Source organism: Gopherus flavomarginatus, chromosome 9 (assembly GCF_025201925.1).
Source record: "Gopherus flavomarginatus isolate rGopFla2 chromosome 9, rGopFla2.mat.asm, whole genome shotgun sequence".
Lineage (NCBI taxonomy): Eukaryota > Metazoa > Chordata > Testudines > Testudinidae > Gopherus > Gopherus flavomarginatus.
Genome location: NC_066625.1, coordinates 36,629,691 through 36,649,155, shown reverse-complemented (window position 1 = coordinate 36,649,155; position 19,465 = coordinate 36,629,691). Strand labels below are relative to the sequence as shown.

At 50.9% G+C, this 19,465-nt stretch overlaps 2 protein-coding genes across 6 annotated transcripts in view; one reads left to right on the top strand and one right to left on the bottom strand.

Moving 5' to 3' along the window:
- Positions 1-10,044, top strand: part of CCNF (cyclin F) — a 24,314-nt gene extending 14,270 nt beyond the window's left edge. For 2 of the 3 annotated variants that reach the window (XM_050968185.1, XM_050968186.1), the window contains one exon: positions 461-1,918. In XM_050968185.1, coding sequence (XP_050824142.1) covers positions 461-927 — 467 coding nt within the window. In that variant the 3' untranslated portion in view covers positions 928-1,918. Of the gene's footprint in view, positions 1-460; positions 1,919-9,910 lie in introns of those variants that run through there. The other variant, XM_050968187.1, reaches the window with a different exon arrangement.
- On the bottom strand, positions 2,342-19,465 carry VRK3 (VRK serine/threonine kinase 3). Of its 3 annotated transcripts, XM_050968318.1 has the most exons (14): positions 18,936-19,126; positions 16,578-16,720; positions 15,962-16,105; positions 15,389-15,535; positions 14,292-14,344; positions 11,866-11,932; positions 10,946-11,030; positions 10,054-10,156; positions 9,346-9,438; positions 8,814-8,946; positions 7,753-7,873; positions 7,333-7,391; positions 6,532-6,680; positions 2,342-3,161 (listed from the first exon to the last, which is right to left on the bottom strand). In XM_050968318.1, the coding sequence occupies exons 1-13, from the start codon at positions 19,121-19,123 to the stop codon at positions 6,532-6,534; spliced, it is 1,485 nt and encodes a 494-aa protein (XP_050824275.1). In that variant the 5' UTR covers positions 19,124-19,126; the 3' UTR covers positions 2,342-3,161. The 3 variants fall into 3 exon arrangements, with proteins under 3 accessions (XP_050824275.1, XP_050824276.1, XP_050824277.1); XM_050968319.1 differs by lacking the exons at positions 2,342-3,161; positions 18,936-19,126 and adding an exon at positions 19,342-19,465 and having other exon boundaries at positions 4,836-6,680; XM_050968320.1 differs by lacking the exons at positions 2,342-3,161; positions 18,936-19,126 and adding an exon at positions 19,200-19,222 and having other exon boundaries at positions 4,836-6,680.

The window sequence follows — 19,465 nt, the reverse complement described above, 5'->3', positions numbered from 1 at the left end:
TAAGAATTGTCTGTGCTGCTGTGAGGTAGTACTGCTACCAGATAGCACTGGGCACTTTGAATCACTTGGTGAGTGAAGGAGAGTTCTCCTGGCTGCATATTAAGGGGTTTTGCTGCTGTCATAAACCAGGCAAAGCTATTGAAGGAATCTGGCTGCAGCCAGCCATGTGGTGGAGCACTGTCAACACTGCAGCCTCACCTGTTTGTTTTATTAGTGCTGTGACTTAAAGCTTTTTATACCATGTCCCCTGTACAAACAACTATTAAAACATACCTGTGGAATGAGGAGTCATCCCCACTTTACACAAGGGAGAAATCAGCGCTTGTGTGTTGACTTTCTCTAAAGCCACAGAGGAAATTAATCGCCCAGGATTAGAGCTCTTGAGTTCCTGGCTCTGACTGTGCTCTGACTACATTGCTGCTCAGGTAGATCCAAATCACTCTTCTATATCTTCTTTTAGTGACCGCTCCCAGTGGAGTCTTGGATGTAACTGTTGTCTATATGGATCCAGCAGAGCATTGCTGTCAGGATTCCAGTGATGAAGATAGCCTAGCGGTGGAATGGCCTGGACAGGATGTACCAGTGAGAAAGGCGGAGCAGCCAGATGCTGAGAAACAACGGCTTGCTGGTCACTGTCAAAAAGAACCCACACTAGAAGCCACCTCAGGCTATTCCTCTGTCCACAGTGCCAGTCCTACTTCCTCTGTAGATGGCAGCTTTGGAGCACCGATCAAAACTACCTCAGCACTGTCTCTGGGCAGTGCCGTGAACAAAGGGCCATACCTGCCTCACTACTTGAAATCTCATTTACAGTCTGTCCGCCCTAAGTCCAGTGAGGGCAAGTGTGAGAGAAGGCAAGTCAAACGGAAAAACGTGGCTGAGCATAGTGAAGAAGAGAGGATGAACTTGGGCTTCTTGAGCCTCTGATTTTGGTGCTGTTTACTTTCATTTCTGAGGGCTCCTGGAAACAGTATTTTGGTGTAGTCTTGCAAAGAAGGTAACAAGTAATTGTCAGTAGCAGGGCCCCCTTCCCCCCCCCCCCCCCAAATAAAAGATGGCCCATGCCAATCATGCTCTGCAAGCTCCATTTCATGCTTCTATGGCTTAGTGCTGAGCCACCTTGTTTCTTGGTAGCTGCTTTTTAAGAAGTTCCCCATAATCTGATCCTATGCAAATTAAGAACCCCCTCTGGTCTCGAGCACATGTAAAGAAAACCTAGAACCCTTGTGTGCTACTCAAAGCCATCTTGATTTTACCCTGCAATGCATTGCCCAGTGGGTAGCTGATTCCTCTACAGAGGAAGAAGGGGAAAAAATAAAACTCGACTGCTATGACCTATTCTTCCCCATACACTGTCATAATCCAGGAAAAGCTCTTGAAGGAACCTGCCTGTAGCCAGCCATGTGGTGGAGCACTGTTAACACTGCAGCGTCTCCTGTTTGTTTTATTAGTGCTGGCTGAAGACTCCCTTATCAGATTATTTGTGCCTGAAGCTAAGGCCAGGTGTTACCCCCACTTACTCTCTCTGGACATTAACTACACTGCTCTAGGGTATATTCTGGAGCCAAGCAAAGGGTGTTAGTGGTAAATGGGGATACTTACTTTAACAGACTGGAGCTTTTAAACATCCCTTCTCTGGGGCAGGCTCTGGGCCTTATTCTCCTTCCATTAGTCCTGCACTGCTGTAGCTCCAGTCAGCTCACTCATTTACACAGCTGTCAGTCAGGTCCTCCCTCTAGCTCCATGTGTTTTGCTCAAGTGAAGAACATCCCCATCTGTGCCTTACCACGTCACTGCCTTGTGCCTTTAGTTACAGCACTGGTGCAGTCCAGTGTCATTGTTGTGTTCTGTCCATATTGCAGTTTGTCTTCCTTGCTATTCTTCCAAAATGGCCTCTAATAGACCCTGATTCTACTTTCATGTTTGAATTTACTTTGAACACTAGAACAGAGGCGGCAATGTAACAACCCTTCTCCATGAAGCCCTATTTGCTATTATCTTAGACACCTCTCCATGGCATCCCAGTCAGCAAGGAAGAGCTGGTGTCTTTCCCACAATACTGAATAAAGGATTCCATGCTTTATGTAGTGTGTGGAAGCTGTACAAGAAAGCAAAAACCCTAAGAAGCTGAGGGACTAGAGGCTACTTTACCCATTGACTTAGTTGTTACAAGAGGGGCTGACCCTCTTGAACAGGTGGTGAGAACATACCATGGTACAAGACTTTTGGCAGCTGTTTGTCATGCTCAGAATCTGATAACACTGGAACTGTGCTGTTTACTTCCCTTTGTTTAGAAATTATTGGAGCAGAGACAATGACTGTTCACATACAGTGTAGCAACTTTTGTATAAAACAATCTTTTTTTTATGCTTGTTTCTGTGTTTAAAAAAAAACAGGCAGTGCTTGTGTCTGATAAAGGAGCTGATTGTAAAGGGGTTGTGAAGGGAGAAAGTTGTTGAACAGTGACATGCCTTAAGGCACAGAAAGATGAAGTGACTTACTCAGGGTGTTACAATGTCACTGGCAGGAGCCTCAAGTCTGTCACCTGTTCCAAGTTACTAGATAAGGCTGTTGGTTATAGCTACCAGCTTGAGCATTTACAGGTTGAAAAGCAGCAGCTTATCAAGCAGGATGCTGTCATCACTTTCACAAGCTGGATTTGAGAATACTGCATCCGCAGGAGGCACATAATTTACAAAGCCTGGCTTCTTCCAGAGCTTGAGCTGCTCTCCTAGAACTAGCCTGATTGTTTGGCAGGTGCATCATAAAGCTGGACTACAGAGAAGCAGGGTTCCTAAGGTACTTTCCCTTATCTGTCAAGGTGCAGTGGAACTGGTTCAGTTTCTAGTCTGCAACTGTAAATAACTGCACTCTCCATGTGTAACAGCTAGTTATCTATAAGCCCCATGAACATCTGCTACAACTCCTGACTCTTACACTTCCTCTATAGTAACCCACTAAAGAAAAAAAATGCTACGCGTTGGAAATTATTGATCTGGCACAGGTTGACAAAGCAGGTGATTACACTGACTCAGGATGTAAAAACCTAGCTTTATACCCCCCCAGAAGCCCACCACCTCCATGGCAGTCACGTGTTTAAATACTTTTATGGATCTGGGCCAAAAGTCAGTAGCCAGGTGTTCTAAGGCTCTTCCAACCACCTAGACAAATGGGAAAACAAGTAGATTTTAGCATGTGGCTCTATCCCTGCAGAACATCAAAGCCTAGGCACTTTGTGTTAGCAATTCTGATCATAATGGGAAGCAGTGAATCAACTCTGAAGCCAGAAGTGGGGATTCTGACAGGTACTAAACTAAGATGGCCTTTTAAGGGCATTTGTTGTGTCCAGCTGCACCCAGCCTTGCAGCAGTTACACCAGTGGTTCTCAAACTTCTGTACCGCTGACCCCTTTCACATTGCAAGCCACTGAGTGCAATCCCCCTTATAAATTAAAAACACTTTTCAATATATTTAACACCATTATAAATGCTGGAGACAAAGCATGGTTTGATATAGAGGCTGACAGCGTGTGACCCCCCCCATGTAATAACCTTGTGACCCCGAGGGTTCCTTAGCCCCAGTTTGAGAACCCCTGAGTTACACTTACAAGCAGAAAGGCTGCAACTTTGTTTTTTTTACTGATAGCTTAAGGGATGGTGGGAGATGTGACCTGCACACACTTCTACACAGGTGGCTTTCTTGTGGCCCTGTTAAATGCCTTTGGCTCCTTCCTCTCTAGGGAGTGAGGAAAAGCTTTTGACCCAGATCTCATGTAGGCAGTAGCACTACACTATATGTATTAGTTCTACTTAAGTCTTCAGGGCAGGGGACTGCTTTTGAAAGTAGCATTCACTGGAGACAATGACCCTGGCTCATGCTTGTAGGGCTTATAGCTGCATCAGTTGGTAGTGAGTTCACATAAGGAATTCCTAGCAGGGAAAATACAGACTAGAATTATACAAAATAATTTGCAGTTTATGGCTCAAAGGAGCATTATGTCAGTGACTCTCACATGAAAATGGCATGTATCTGACCTCACGGAGAGCCAGCCTGCATTGTTTCTGAGTAAGGGTAACAGCTTAAAGATAAATCTCAAACTGCATGAAAAACATAGCTTCCAGATCATCTTGAAGGGGTGTAGACGAACCCTAGCAAGGCTAACTGATTTGTTCAAGGTCACACAGCTAGTCAGGCAAATCCAGAAACTTTTCAGGCCTCTGCTCTTTCTTACTTGCCCATGTTTCCTCATGTGTGGCTCCTGACCGTTTGCTCCCCTGTAACAAATTAAATCTCTTGTAGAAAAATAAGGTAAAAAAGGCCAGTCCTAGCAAGCTTCCCTACTGGGTCACAGCTGGTGCCTGGCTCCCTCTTCCACAAGGCAGTAGCAATCCAGCCTTGGAGGAATGTTGGCTTGAGCAGAGGTTGAGGAAGGTTTTATTAACAGGGCCACTCTGCTTCAGGCCCCCAGGCCCTTGCTGCAGGAATCTTTACTCAGCTTATTGAACAGCAGGGAAATTTCATGACTCACACACTTGGTGCTTTGTATCATAACCGGCTACTACAACTTCCTTCCAATTAGTTTTCAGGGAAGACAACCTGGTCTAGTGGTTTGAGTATGAGGAGACAGGAGTTCTCTTTCCAGCTCTGCCACTGAGTTACTGCCTGTGAGCTTAGCCAAGTTACTTCACCTGCGTGCCTCCACTTCCTTGTCTGGACGCATGCCATCACTGGTAAAGTGCTTTGAGGTCTGATGAAAAGGTTGTACATGCCAAGTAGGGGTATTTAAATAAAGAGCCTACATGCCCTGGATCAACATAGAAAACAGAGCCTTGGGATCCATCCACAAAGCATTTATTACAAAACAAACAGTGTTTATTAGGCAGGATACAAACATTTAAAACCCCTGATTTCTTTTCCCTTCACCGGGCTCAGCGTGTCAGTATGGCAACGCTCCCAGTTGCTAGGTAGTTGCAAACAGTGGTTGGGGCAGCCATCTGCCAAGCAGGAGTTTAAGTCTTCACAATAGCTGGAGCTCATTAAGCTACAGCACTGGCTCAGAAGTCAGCTTTCTAAAAATCACTGTAAAAGCCCTAAAAACAATCCCTATAAACTCCCAAGGAAATCTAGAACAGGTGTGTAATGAAGGACAGCAGGAGCTGGCTGCCCCAGAGCAGGGCCCTTCCAATAGGTTAAACCTCTCACAGTTTGTCAGTTTCTTGATCTGAAAAGCCACAAAGAAGAACATAAATTGGGATGGAGCATGTGCCAGTGCCGTTGGCCGTGCCACCTGGAGCCAATTTACTTAGGGCTGACTCTAAGCTGAGACAAGGGCCAAGTCTCTATGTGAATTGGTTAGATTGTGCTAGGGCTGAATTTGGTTCAATACCTTGGTGGCTACCAACAAATATTACAGCCTCCAAGATGAGAGAGACATTTTAGCCAGCAGATTTAGTGGACTTGACCAGCCGTGTGCTGCCTGATCTAGCAGGAACACATCCTCTACCCACCTTAGATCCCAAGGTGATGGACACCACAGAGAGACCTAAGGGCAGAAGTAGGGCTGGGCCTGCTGATATGCGCTTAGACTAGCCATGGGAGCCCCTGAAGGTGGCAAGTTGTCAGAACTCAGCAAAACTAGGGCTACACCTCGCCTCCAAGGAGGGAACAGAGTGAGTGTTCACGGCTCAGTCAGCGTCCCTGAGAAAGTGGAGCTCTAGGAGCCTGCTTTGAAGGACGAGCGTGGCGTGAGGCTGGGCAGCTCTCTCTCCTAAAGGCTGTGCACATCTTCATTCCTCCTGCCCCTTACCCAGAACGGGCTCTTACTCAACAGTCTGTCTGCGAGCTGCAGGGACGCAGAGAGAGGCAAAGCCAATTTGGCCAGGTTAGGCACATTTGGCATCAAAGAACAGTGCCACAAATTCTGACCTTGCTCCAGCCTTTGGGAACAGCAAGCCAGCCAACCAGCTCCCCTTGTACTCAGAAGTGACCCTCAGGACATCTTAACCGTTTCAGAACTGCTGAGTTGCCCGATGACGATGAATGAGAACAGTGTTAGGAAGAGAGACCTGAGGCCAGGATGTGAGGCTCCCCAGCTGTGAGGAAGCAGGGTGGGACATCACTCTTCCTGACAGGAAGCCCTATTCCCTGCTGCCAAAAATTTTCCTTGAACCCACATGCATGTTCTCCACAAAACCCAGCACCCATTCTCAACACAACTGGAGATGGGAAGGAAACTGATCACAAAGAGGTGGGAGGGAGGGCTGAGGAATGGAAAATGAGCACCCTTGCTGCTCTAAGGGTTAACAAGCCCCACTGGAGCAGTCAGAGTCCCTTCAGCCCTCCTTCTAGATCTTCACAACCAGCGCAGAGAGAAGCCTCCCTGCTTACCATGTTAGACTCATGTGCGGAGGGAAGATCAGATAACAAGGCCGTGGTCACCACTGCCAGCTGAAGTACCATATTCCACTATTCCTGCGGTGGGGGCGTGACTGTGCTTCCCCCAATCTGCTATCCCTGTAGGAAACGCCTTACCTAAGGCACCACCTTGAGGTCCACTGAGTCATAAGCTGAAGCTCTCTTCATCTCCAGCGGCTTCCCCAACAGCAATCGCAGTGCCTCGTAATCTGGCTCCTCTTCAAAGGCCAAGGCCATTGCTTGCTGCAGGTAGTTGTGCAGAGCATCTGCAAAGTGGTACAGACACTCACGCGAATGGCTGTGGTTCTCCAGAGCAGCAGCCCCAGCACTCACTCCCCGCGTTGCTAAGCCAGATGCTAAACAACACTTCCACAGGAGCTTTTCCCACCAGACCCCTCCTCTGCACTGACAGAGGAACTCAGGTCCAGAGAGGGAAGCACCTTGCCCAAGGTCATCCATTGAGTCAGCAGCAGAACCAGGACTAGAACCAAGGTCTCCCTGTTCCCGCTCACTTGCTTTAACCCCTGGCCAGCATCCCATTGTAGCAAGGCTCAGAATCACCACCTCATGCTGCATGGACGCTGATGCAGGGGCATACAGGTCATCCTCATTCCAGCAGAGCAAGGAGAAAAACTGGATCCATGGGGGAGCCTGAGAGCTGGCTATGTCACCCCACACAGATATCAGGGATCTTTCTGGAGCTCCCATGGCCTCCCTGGACAGCTCTCACAGTCAAGGCTACTAGTTCATGAGCAGACTGGCACTGCAGCAAAGGGTTTAGAATGACTATGGTCAGACACAGCCCGTCAGCTGAGACTGCATGAGGGACACAGCCCAGTTTCTAGCTTCAGTGAACAATCAGCCCTCACACACAGCGACCCACTAGGTCCCACAGCCACACTCAGTACAAGTCCATACCTGGAATCGGTTTTCGGCCGAAGCACAGTCGCAGAAGCCCGACCACATCCGTTTGGTACCTGCAGCATTTAGCACACGCACAACGCCATTAAACTAGAAAGAAGGGACTGAGCGCCTGAACAAACTGCCCCCAGCGATGAGGACTGGTGAAAGCGGTTCAAGATGACCAGCTCAGCTCACACTCTCCAGTCCGTTTTGCCCACACAGTGATTTCAGGGTCGGTCCTGCTCCCACTGCAGTCAAGAGGAGTTTGGCCAGCTACTTCCATGGGAAGCAGCACTTACAGTCACAGATTTCAGACACTCCAAGATCTGCACCAGGGCTATTGAGTCCCCCATTAGTTCTGAATCCCCTTCCCTCACTGCTTTCCTCCCAGGGCTCCCCAGAATGGTAGGCAGGGTCCCCAACCCCAGGGCTCACCTCTCTTTCTGCTCCATGACCTTGTGCACATCAGCCAAGTCGTCAGTCCAGGGCAGGAAGCCACACAGCCACTTCACCATGCAGTAGCCCAGAGACTGCAGGTCACTCCGGCGAGATGGTCCTGATGGGAGAGTGAGAAAAAGCCAGCAGCTCAGGAAACACAGTGAGAAAAGCAGAGTTTGGGAGTAATATACAAAAAGGCCTGGTTCAAGGGGGTCCCTCCCCCCAGGGGGACAGTACAGAACTGAGCTCTGGAAAGCAAAAGGTTGAACAGCAGGAAACATTTCCTAGCAGAGTGGCCTAGTAGTTTGTCAGGATTCCTGGGTTATCTTTCCAGCTCAGCCACCAAATCACGGCAACTTTGAGAGGGCCTCTTCACCAATTTGTGCCTCAGCTCTTCTTTGAGTGATGGTCCCAACTGTATTCCACTGAAGGTTACACATACACAGCACACACCTGGAGTCACAGAATCTGAAGTAGTGTCTGTTGGTCCACACATGCGCCCTGACTCGCCTTATGCTTCTGCCTGAGGTGCTAAAGGGTGGGGCGAACTGGCCAACCATGTCTCCAGTTCCTTCTCACTGCTGTGTGGTCCAGGTCAGAAACTCCAATGTCCTCCTCTCTAATGAGCAGGTTGAGCACTTCATCTCCACAAGCATCTCATGGAGATGGCCATGAGACCACAACTGGACCCCGTCTGGGAACCCCCCCCCGCCCTCTACATTGACCTGTATCAGCAAGGAATGCACTCTACCAAGCTTTACAGATACCCATTAAACCAGCACCCACTGTCTGGAATTTTCACTCCCCTCCATGGCCGGGTTACCACGACCTTGCATGGGATGGAAACATTCTCCCACAATGTCACGCTCCTGCCTGAGTCATGCGGCGACTGTAGGAGGAGGAAGCAGCAGGTTGACCAGAGAGGAAGCTGTTACTAACAACTAATGGAAGAATAGTGAGGGGGAAGGAGACAGGCGGAGGGAGTCCCGGACAAGCAGGGATGGTCAGGGAGGAGAGCTGTCACAGCCTCGTCAACCCATCAGGGACTGTGGTCTCACCAGCTCCCCTGTGCCCATCCAGGCTGATGAACTCAATGGTGCCCTCGTGAGGAGTCCTGCTGCCTTGACACTGAGCCACGTGCTTTCCTCCCGGGCAGTATCGGAATGCAAAGCAGTAACCCGCCAGGGTGACCTAGAAGAGAGAGAAAGAGACTGTGAAATATCTTCCTGGGCGACCGCGCAAGGGGAAGGAGGAGAGCGCTGCTGCTCTGGGAGAACCAGGGAGCCCCTCACCTCCCAGTGTCCCCTTTCCAGGTTTTGTGATCCTCCCTCCTCCAAGATTCCACCCCTTCTCCCTACACCACCCCTTAAGATGCAAAGACTGAAGGGAGCCCAAAATCCTTTCCCTGGGAGGTGAACACATGGGATACAGTAATCCTTGCAATCCCACACACAGCACCTGCTATGGGGCTGCACTGACACAGGGTGCAGCCAGGAATCAACCCTCCCCTCCATAAGAGAATGCTCTGGCTAGGGCATTGCCCCACTTCTCCTGCTACCTCTCTCTGCTCCTGCAGTTCTCATTTCCTACCTCTGCGAGGTCGTCTGGGTTCACATAGATGTTCTCTGCTGTGACGTCCCCATGCACATACTCGTTTCCATGGATGTATTCCAGACAGTCTAGCTAGGGGCAGAACAAGAGATGTCAGACCCTCGCACAGCCCTCTTGGCAGCTGGGAGACTAAGGAGCAGGCTAACTGCACAGCCTCTTCCACTCTGCTCTTCCATGTTGGAAGGCACTTGAGAAATTCAGGGGGGCCCCATTCACTCTGTCTCCCAATTTCCTTGGGGTAGAACATTAACAGACCCACAAGTTCATCACCAACAGCCCCAGCTAGCCCCATGCCCTAGTACCATGTTACACTATTCAGAGATCAGAGACTGGAGCCCTGCTCAGGCTGCTGTACCTGATCTTCAAAGGTGCTTAGCAAAAGTTGCTCTTTCCCATTGACTTCAGTGGGATTTGTGGGTGCTCAGTGCTTCAGAAAGTCTGGCCCTCAGGAAGTTACTCTAGTAAGTTTGACCAGTTTCACTTAGCACTTTTGTGCGTGTGTTTAGAAAGTAAGTGATGATGTTTCCCTAACATTCCTCTGCAGGCCATGCACTAAGCAGAAGCTGCACATGAATCACCCATGACGCACTGGTCCCAACCCTGGCCTGCACTGGAACTAGCATCCTTGCAAAGGCCAGAGAGAATCCAGCTCTGAACAACTCCCAGAAGCATTGGCCTGCCACATACCACCCTGATGGCGATCTGGAAAACCGGTTTCTCCGTCAGTAGGTTTGTGCCATCGCCCAGGATTGACTGAACAGTTCGCCCTAACTCAGGGAACACCAGAAACCTGTGAGAGAGGAGAGATGAGCACGTTGCACTTGGTCATCACCTGTCATGGGAAGGTCTCAAAGCTTATTTGGGTGCTCAGCTACCAGTCTTAACCTGAATTGGTTTCCCTTTCTCTCTAGTTTAACAAAGGCACAGCCTCCCTTGTATTTGACAACAGAACCTGTTTGTGGAGGGGAAAGGGAGAGATGCTGGCAAGTCAGCATTCCCTCTGAAGTACTATTGACAGATTACCACGTTCCCCTCCACACAGAGCCCACAGGCAAAGACAGTCAAGATGCCAGGCGAGGGAGAAGGGACAGCAGGAAGGAGGATTCCTGGGAAGAGGAAGTGGAAGAGAGAGAAGTCACTATGTGCACAGGGAGCGGGAGAGTGTTCCAAGCAACATGAAAGAAGATCCAAAAGCAAGAGTGGAAGAAGGGGATGAAGGAAGAGGCTGGGAGAGAGAATGGCAGGAAGCAGACAGCAGCGGGATAGCACTCTGATGCAGGTCAGCACTGCAGGAGGAGAAGAGGACTTTATCTGCTACAGTCTGGAGAGATTAACTGGGAGGAGAGACAAGGAGACCCAGGAAGCCGGGGTTACAGTAATCAGATGAGAGACAGCCAATGCATAGACAATGGGTCAGTAGCTGAGGGGAGACAGAAAAGGGTGGTATTGTGAGGGAGAAGCGAGAGGCTGCAGCAAGAGCCTGGCAGTGGGGAGCGAGGAGATAAAGAGAATAGTGGATTCCTGGGCAGGAGGGAACTCCCCAGCTGTCCCTATCTGGCAGCTCGCAGACCTGCCTTACCTGTAGTTACTCTCATGGAGTCCAAAGCCAATGCAATTTGGGATCCCCAGCAAGGGCACCGAGTGCATCCTCTTCCACTTATCCACTAGGAAGGAGACAACAGGACAGATGGGCACAGATTTCCCATGCTGCTGGCTAAGGAACTCTGCAAACAGTGAGGGCACCCACCCAGCGCCTTTCCTTCCCCCGCAAATACAGACCCTCTGCGCTGGGCAATCGAGAGTTCAAGGCTCATCCTGTCACCTGAGCCGCCCTCATAAAAGCCAGCGTAGCGGGCAACCAGATGTGATACTAAAAGCTCTGTGGGAATCAGTGGCAGGCAGCAAGAGTTACAGGAAGGGTTGGATGAGGGGAGGGAGAGAGAGGTGTGGGGATGCCAGATCCAGGCCAGGGAAAGGGGAGAGTGTGGGATGCTACAGCCCAAAGTACTCTGAGAAGGGGAATGGCATGGAGACCTATGTCCCACATATAAGGGTGGTTGGAATCACAAAGGGGCAGGTTTGACCTGGATCCCTACTCCTTCTGCTGCCCAGGCCCCAGACTTCATGCCCTGGCTTAGCTAGCTGGACAGAGAGCAGTCTGCACAACCAGGGTTAATGGGACAGCCATGGGATGGGCTCGTCAACCCCAGAGGGGTCAGGGTGCAGAGTTAAATAGCTGTCAGTGACAGAGACAACTCTTCAGCAGGGAACCCCTCTGAGCGCAGCTGGGAATGAGAAGGTGCTTCCCAAAAGACACCCCGAGGTTTCCTGCTCCTGGGACAGTCATTTCTAAACACTCTGGTTAGCACTCAACACTCTTTGAGGCATAGGTCAGCCAATGATTTGAGTCACCTGAGTCTAGACTTTGGAGTGTCTCCTAACAGATGCACAGGGAGGACCTGCAGGTTGGGAACCCAACCATCCAGGAATGGCACTTACCTGTGATTTTCTTTGCTGCTCGCTGCAGGAAGATCTGCTCATTGTAGATCCTGCCATCTTTGGCGTCCTGAGGGTTGGGAGGAGAGAGAGATGAAGCTGCACTGTTTTACATTCAGTAATGTGCTGCATCAGTATCACCACCATGTCCACTTACTAGGGAGCATGCGAGCGTAAGAATCCTGCCCTAGCCCTTCTCACCTATGGATCTCACATTGCTGCACTGAGGGGTCTAAGGAGAGGGGGAGTCACCCAGCAGGTCAGTGGCAGAGCTAAGAACAGAACATGGTCTCCTGCCTCTCAGTCCAGTGCCCCATCTACTGAACCACACCACCTCCCACTATCAATACAGCACAGCTAACCCAAGCACGGGAAGGTCTCAGGACAGACAGCTCAAGTGCTACTGCTCAGTACTCTGTGCAGGTACCTAAGTGCCCCAGAGAATGAAGACAGCCCTCTAAACTGGTCAGAACTGTGTGATCCTGCAGCTCTTTCTGGGGTAGGAGCCTTCCAACGGAGGAGCTTACTGAAGTTTGGTTTTATGAGTTACCTCAGGCCATTCAGGGCTGGTGGAATGAGCCAGGTGACAGCCTTGGAGGTGAAACTATTTGTCCACAGCAGGTGCATGGCCATATCAGATAACATGGGAATTCTAATAACGGGCTGCACTGAACCCCTAAAGGCCACTCCCTCTGTAGTTCAGCCTGCCAAGAAGTACCAGAAATCTGGCAACAAAGCTTGTTCTTATGCCACTTCCTGCCCCTGAGAAGCTGCATCCAAATGTCTGGGTGCTGTACTGAGCTCCAAACCCTCTGGGGTTCCCAGAACGCCTTCTTACACACTAGCATGTGTCTGTCCACACACATTTGGTATTGCTCTTTTGTAACTGCAGTTCCCTAATGGCTTGAATGTATTATCCAGAAGCTGCAGAATGCCACATGCTAGCTTAGGAGAGACATCACGGAGTGGGAGAGATGACAATTTCAGATCCACTGGCCCAGTTTGATATCATTAGCCCCGCCCAATGGGGCCAGTAGTGCTGTAAATCGGCAGCTGGTGCAGATTAACAAACTGCAGAATTCTTTCACTACTTCCTGACCAAGAGTATTTTGGCTGGTGGAACATGTACAGAACCTATCCTGCTTTCTAAATCCTCAACACCCACCACTGAGACCTTGTGTTCATGAAAAAAAACAGTGTCCTACCATATCCCATAATCCTTTGCCACTGCAAAGGGAGGGATTTGGGCCATAGAAACAATGCAGTGTCAGGGCAGATGGGGTGGGTGGTGCTGGCCTGGGATGGGACTGCTCTACAGTACTGTCAACGCACACACAGATTAAGATTTCCTGGCAATCTTTGTGGTGTTAAACATTTCTGGTTAATCCTTTGTTGGAGAAGGCTCTCCAGTAATGTTTTCCTCTGCACCTTTTAACTGGTTCTTCCCTGGCACAGTTCCAGTGACACTATTCCAATGACTATAAAAGTGGGCACATTCTTCCTAAAATCATCCCTGGGTTTTGCCAGTGACAATTTCTAAATCTCATTAAGCAGAAGAGCCAAGGCAGACACAGGACAGTGACCTGGATACCAGTCTGGCTCATGCATTGTCAAGAACAGTCAGCGAAATTTCAGTTGCAGATTATTTATGATTGGGAATGATGCCAGTTCTGGAAAGCCTGGCTGGACTGGCAAATGCCAGGGGAGCTGACACAGGGTAACAAATATAAATCAATCAGCATTTGACTTTATAAACTCATTCTGGCATCAAAGAGAGGTGACAGCTCAGAAGAGCGCAATGTTCGATCTACAGTCACTTTCCAAACTAAAGAGTGTTCAGTAGTTCTGGGGACAAAAAACAACACAAAACACACACACACCAGGGTTTTAAATAACACTTTCTAGAGTTTTGTTGTTGTTAACCTTTAAAAAACAGGCTTAAAGAAGATCCTATGACATACTAAATTTATAAACAAAGGGGACAAAGTCTACCCTCATTTACAACCAGGAAATCAACAGGACGGCGGAGGTGTAACGGAGGGTAGAATTTAGCTTTGTAATCTAATGTGCAGCCTCTTTGGGGTGGCTTTTTTAAATCCTTAGATCTGTTTTCCTTATAGCTTTGCTCACTACTGTTTATTAAGGGCCTCCTGATCCAGCTTCCATTGAAGTCTAAGCAAGATGCCCATGGGAGTTGTACTGAGTCTTTAACCCATGCAGTTTATTTCCTCATTTCTCTGACTAACTTCACCTGCAACAACAAAGACGATGATGCTAATTAACACTGTGAAATCTTATGGAGAATAAGACTAGAAGGAACCATTACAATCATCTGAGCTTCTGCATTCTACCACTCCTTTTGCCATGATACCAGCAGTGCTGGTAGGTCAGACCAAAGGGCCCCATACACGGAACAGACCAGAACTCACAAGTTTGAGAAAGTATCTTTGCTTTTGAGGGCAGGCTCCAGATGCTGATTGTGCTGTGGAAGGATGGAACAAATGAGGTTACAGGTGCATGGGATAGAAGTACTTGCAATGCTAGTTGCTCAGAAAGAGTGGCTTGATTCTCAGTTATCCTCTGCCTCCCTCACCTTGAGACTGTGAAAATACCATCTGTGGTGGCCTCTTTGCAAGTGGCTGCATGACAATTCCCACCTTGCTTCAGAGTTATAGGACCTTTGTCTCAACTCTCTCCAGACATTGCTAAAGCAACAGGCACTGGAGCATCTAGGCATGGGTGTAGTATCAAGGGACTCTACTCTTTAAACGTGGTATGTAAATAAAATGATTCATCAGTTCCAGGAGAGAGATGTGCCATGGGCCTCTGACAAAACACAAATATAGACAACTGTGTAAGATCCCAAGCCAATGAGAGAGCTGCCGAGGGTGCATGTTATCCTCTCTTATGGACAGGAGATGGATCAATGGCTTTCAACCCTTCAATGCTGTCCCTTTCCACATACGCAGAGTATGGAACAGTTATGGCCTCCTCCAAGGCTCAGAACTTGTTGTTTCCACTTGTGTGTGACATGGGGTGGAAGAGGGATGCTCTAAAATGGAGAGAAGATTTAATAGTCTAACCCACAGACATATGCTGGGTAGAACTTTGGATACATTTCCAGCATCCTTTGCAGAAGGCATCTCTTTGGAAGACCTCCTGCAGACAGAGCAAAGGATTCTTGCTGAACTGTACATGGCAATCAGGGAGTCTGCTAAGCAGAAAGAGTCAGAGGAGGCAGGATCAGGATGAAGAAGGGCAGTCAAATCCCTTATTTACCTAAGATGCAAATTCACCTGTGATTAGCTCTGTCTGCAAACTGGGAAGTGTCAGCAAGAGGCTTCAATTATCTCTTTCAAAAAGCAGTTCCCCTCTCTCCACATCCCCCGAGGGAACCTCCCCAGTAGGCTGAGCTTTCAGCATGCCACAAGAAGAGAGGAAGGGAGGGATACTCTTCCTCTACTCCCCACCCCCCATCATCATCATCCTCCCTCAGACTGCATCCCAGCATGAGATTGCACAGCACCTTCGTACATCAGCCCACACACGCTCTGGTTCAGAAGCTTCCCCAGTTTCCACTGCTTGCTATTCTGGTCGGTCAGAATCTTGCCTTCTGGGAGAGGTGTCACGGAGGTGGATTTGAGCCGCCGGGGAGATCGGGGACTGAACTTTGCTTTGGAGAAGAAACAAAAGCAGAGCTCTAATCAGATAACAGGACACTATAGACAGAGTGAGTCCGGCTGCTCTCCAGCACACCACAGCTCAGATTCCAACCAGAGACACTGTGATAATACCACCCAGCCTGATACAGCTCCCCATCTCTCAATCCTAGACACTTCACCCTGCTCCGTTAGTGAGGCCCTGGGTTTCACATATTCTCCTTCCAGCAGTGGACAATCAAACATCTCTTGTAACCCATCCATACCACCCTGTACCTCAGCCGGGAGGTAGGGAAGGGAAGGGACAGGATGGCAGGATGACACAAGGGCTGAACAAGCCACTTCTGTAGTGCTCCAGCCATACCCTAAGTGTCATGAAGTATCTATCTGCCCCACTCCTACATGAGCACAGCAGTGCTGAGGAACACCCCTGCTCTCACCCTTGGATGTCACCTTGGTACTTGGGGAAGCAGCCTGTGGGCTCCAAACCTCCTCTTCAGTCGAAGTGGAAGCTGGTATTTTCTCAGAAGATATCCACTCCACTGTCTTTCTTGTTTCTGGAACTGGCTCATTCTGCCTCAGGGCTGAACGATTAAAGAAACAAACCCGCACAATGGCGTCCACTTTATTCCAATGACTGTCAGTCATAACACTCTGCACTTACAGCACCTTCCATTCACAGGGCTCAAAGCCCTTTATGGTGAAACACCTCACACCCACACTCCTCCCGCACCACAGACCAGGTCGGTGCTGTTAGCCCCATTTTACAGATGGAGAAACTGAGGCACAGAGGAAGTCACATACAGATCCTGTGGCAGAGCTGGTTCAGAACCCAGGAGTCCTGGGACTCTACTCCTCAGGTCAGACTGCATTCACTCCCCTCTACAGCACTGCCATCAAAGGCAACAATTTTGCCTAAAGCAGGCAATAAGAGGTTCGATTCAGACGGACGTGTACTTGATATGCCAATGCTCCACCACTGCTTGTAATCAGGGGGCTTTGGCTAATCTGGAATCTCTATCCAGTGAGGCTGCTGGTTAACCCAATCTTACCTACCTTTCAGAGAGGACAAAGACGCATCTGGAGTGAGTTGCATTGGTTCCTCATCATCTTCTTTAGGCAGCTTATTCCCACAGACAGGGCAGAAATGAAATGCTGTCTCTACCTTCTGGCCACATTGGGGGCAAAAGTTGATCATTCTGAAAAACAAACCAAGGCAAAGCAGGGTAGAGAGGGAAAGGTGTCAGAGCTGAAGTGAGAAGTCAACTTTTCGAAGTTTTTTCTGGTGTTTTGGTGGCTGCGTCTCTGGAGAAAGGGGTTTACTAAGAGGAGACGTCCATTCACCCACCATCAGAGGCTCTCAGCATGCATATTATTGTAAGAGCAAACGTGTAATTAATTAAGCTGCAAAGATCAAGAAAATAAGGCACACTGAGATGAAATTATTTAAAGACCACACAGTGAATCACTGGGACAGGGAGGTATAGCTCAGTGGTTTGAGCATTCACCTGCTAAACCCAGTGTTGTGAGTTCAATCCTTGAGGAGGCCATTGGCAAATCTGGGGCAAAAATCTGTCTGGGGATTAGCCCTGCTTTGAGCAGGGGGTTGGGCTAGATGACCACCTGAGGTCTCTTCCAACTCTGATAGTCTATGAACCCAGGAGTCCTCATTCCAGCCCCTAGATAATGCTGCAAGTGGAGTCTCCAAACTAGCAGTGGGAAAGCATCTGCCTTTATCAACCTCAACAGTAAGACAGTTTCTGCACCATCTGGGGCAGGAGTCCCAATACAGCTGTGTTTGCGAGGACCTAGTATGCACTCTGCCTTTCTGCCCCTCTCTTGTCCATCTGGGCAATGCATAAATGGTCACTAAAGCTCCCAAAGGTAACAGATCATTTGCTAACTGAATATTTCTTTTCCTACTGCAGGGACATTCCTTAGTGTGTGTGAATGCTGGGGAATAGGAGGGCACTGGGAATGGGCAAGGCTCCCAGTATGGTATTTATGGAGAAGTCACAGCTAGACCCTGGGTCCCATGATGAATTGCCAGGATTACAGCAGCACTGCTACAGAGCAGGGAGTAGCGGAGGATGGTGAAGAGGTTAGGTCCATGCCAACACCCTCAAGTGACAACAGGGCTGCAAAACCAAGTCTTACACTGGGCCTTTCATCTGCCAGGGCTGGGTCTACAGATAAACCCAAAGCAGTGCCATAAACACTGCAGTCTCATTACCTAGGCAGCCCTCCCTGGGTTCCTGCCCAGTCCCACAGCCCCCATCACCTGGAGGCAGTCCTGCCCTGGATACCCTGTCCAGCACCAGATTACCCTGTAGCCCCCACCCAACATGGGTCTAGCTCTGCATCTCCTGTCACCCAGAGCCACCTGCTACCCGGTCCCTGTCACTGAACTGCTCTCTGGTGCCGCTGCCCAGCACTTCCACCACCCTGGGCTCCTACCTAGCTCTGTAGCCCCAAGACCCTGACGTACCAGAACCCTGGATAGCTCCCATCACCCTGGGGTGCCGCCTGTCCCACACCCCCATCAGACACCTACTCATCCCACCCCATTCCCAAGCACCTGTCCAGACCCCCCATTCCTCTTGGTGCCCTCATCCCACCCAGCCCCAAACAGCTGCCTGGCCCCTCGTTCCCCCATCCCACCCCAGCCCCAAACAGCTGCCTGGCCCCCCATTCCCCTTTGTGCCCTCATCCCACTCCAGCCCCAAACAGCTGCCTGGCCCCCCATTCCCCTTGGTGCCCTCATCCCACCCCAGCCCCAAACAGCTGCCTGGCCCCCCATTCCCCTTGGTGCCCTCATCCCACCCCAGCCCCAAATAGCTGCCTGGCCCCCCATTCCCCTTGGTGCCCTCATCCCACCCCAGCCCCAAACAGCTGCCTGGCCCCCCATTCCCCTTTGCGCCCTCATCCCACCCCAGCCCCAAACAGCTGCCTGGCCCCCCATTCTCCTTTGTGCCCTCATCCCACCCCAGCCCCAAACAGCTGCCTGGCCCCCCATTCCCCTTGGTGCCCTCATCCCACCCCAGCCCCAAACAGCTGCCTGGCCCCCCATTCCCCTTGGTGCCCTCATCCCACCCCAGCCCCAAACAGCTGCCTGGCCCCCCATTCCCCTTTGTGCCCTCATCCCAGCCCAGCCCCAAACAGCTGCCAAGACCCCCCATTCCCCTTTGCGCCCTCATCCCACCCCAGCCCCAAACAGCTGCCTGGCCCCCCATTCCCCTTTGCGCCCTCATCCCACCCCAGCCCCAAACAGCTGCCTGGCCCCCCATTCCCCTTGGTGCCCTCATCCCACCCCAGCCCCAAACAGCTGCCTGGCCCCCATTCCCCAGGCTTCCCTCTGTCCCGCCCCAGGCATCTGCCCGGCCCCGCGGCCTAGGAGCGGGTCTGGGGCCCTACCCGTGCGCTGCCCGCTTCTGGGCCGCGCAGCTCGTCTGTCCCCTGGGCCGGGCCCGCCGCGGCCTGGACACACCGCGCGGGGCCGCTGCAGCCGGGCTGGGGCGGGCCGCGGGGATCGCTCGGCGCCCGGCACCCGCCCGCTCTGCCGGCAGCGGCAACCTCCTGCCGCCTCGGCCGCGTCTCCCCATGGCCGCCGCTGCGCCGCCCCGCCCCGCTCCTCCTCCCCCGGGACCGCCCGCTCCCACCCGCCGCCTCTGCCTGCACCTCTGACCCCAGCGGCGTCCCGGGCTCAGCTGCAGCGCGGGCGGCCTGGCTGCGGGGGCGGGGGGGTCTCACGCCTTTGCCCTGCAAGCTGAAGCTCTGCGCCGCCTGTTCGCGGGGAAGGGGGGACGTGACCCGCGTGTACCTCAAGGGTCAGGCACCGGAGGGCAAGTGACAAGACCCCAACTGCCCTGATTTGTAAGCAAGTCTCGTGAGTTTGGAGACTTGCTCCCCGGTTTGTAGGGCTTGGAGCTGGCAGTGCTGCAGCT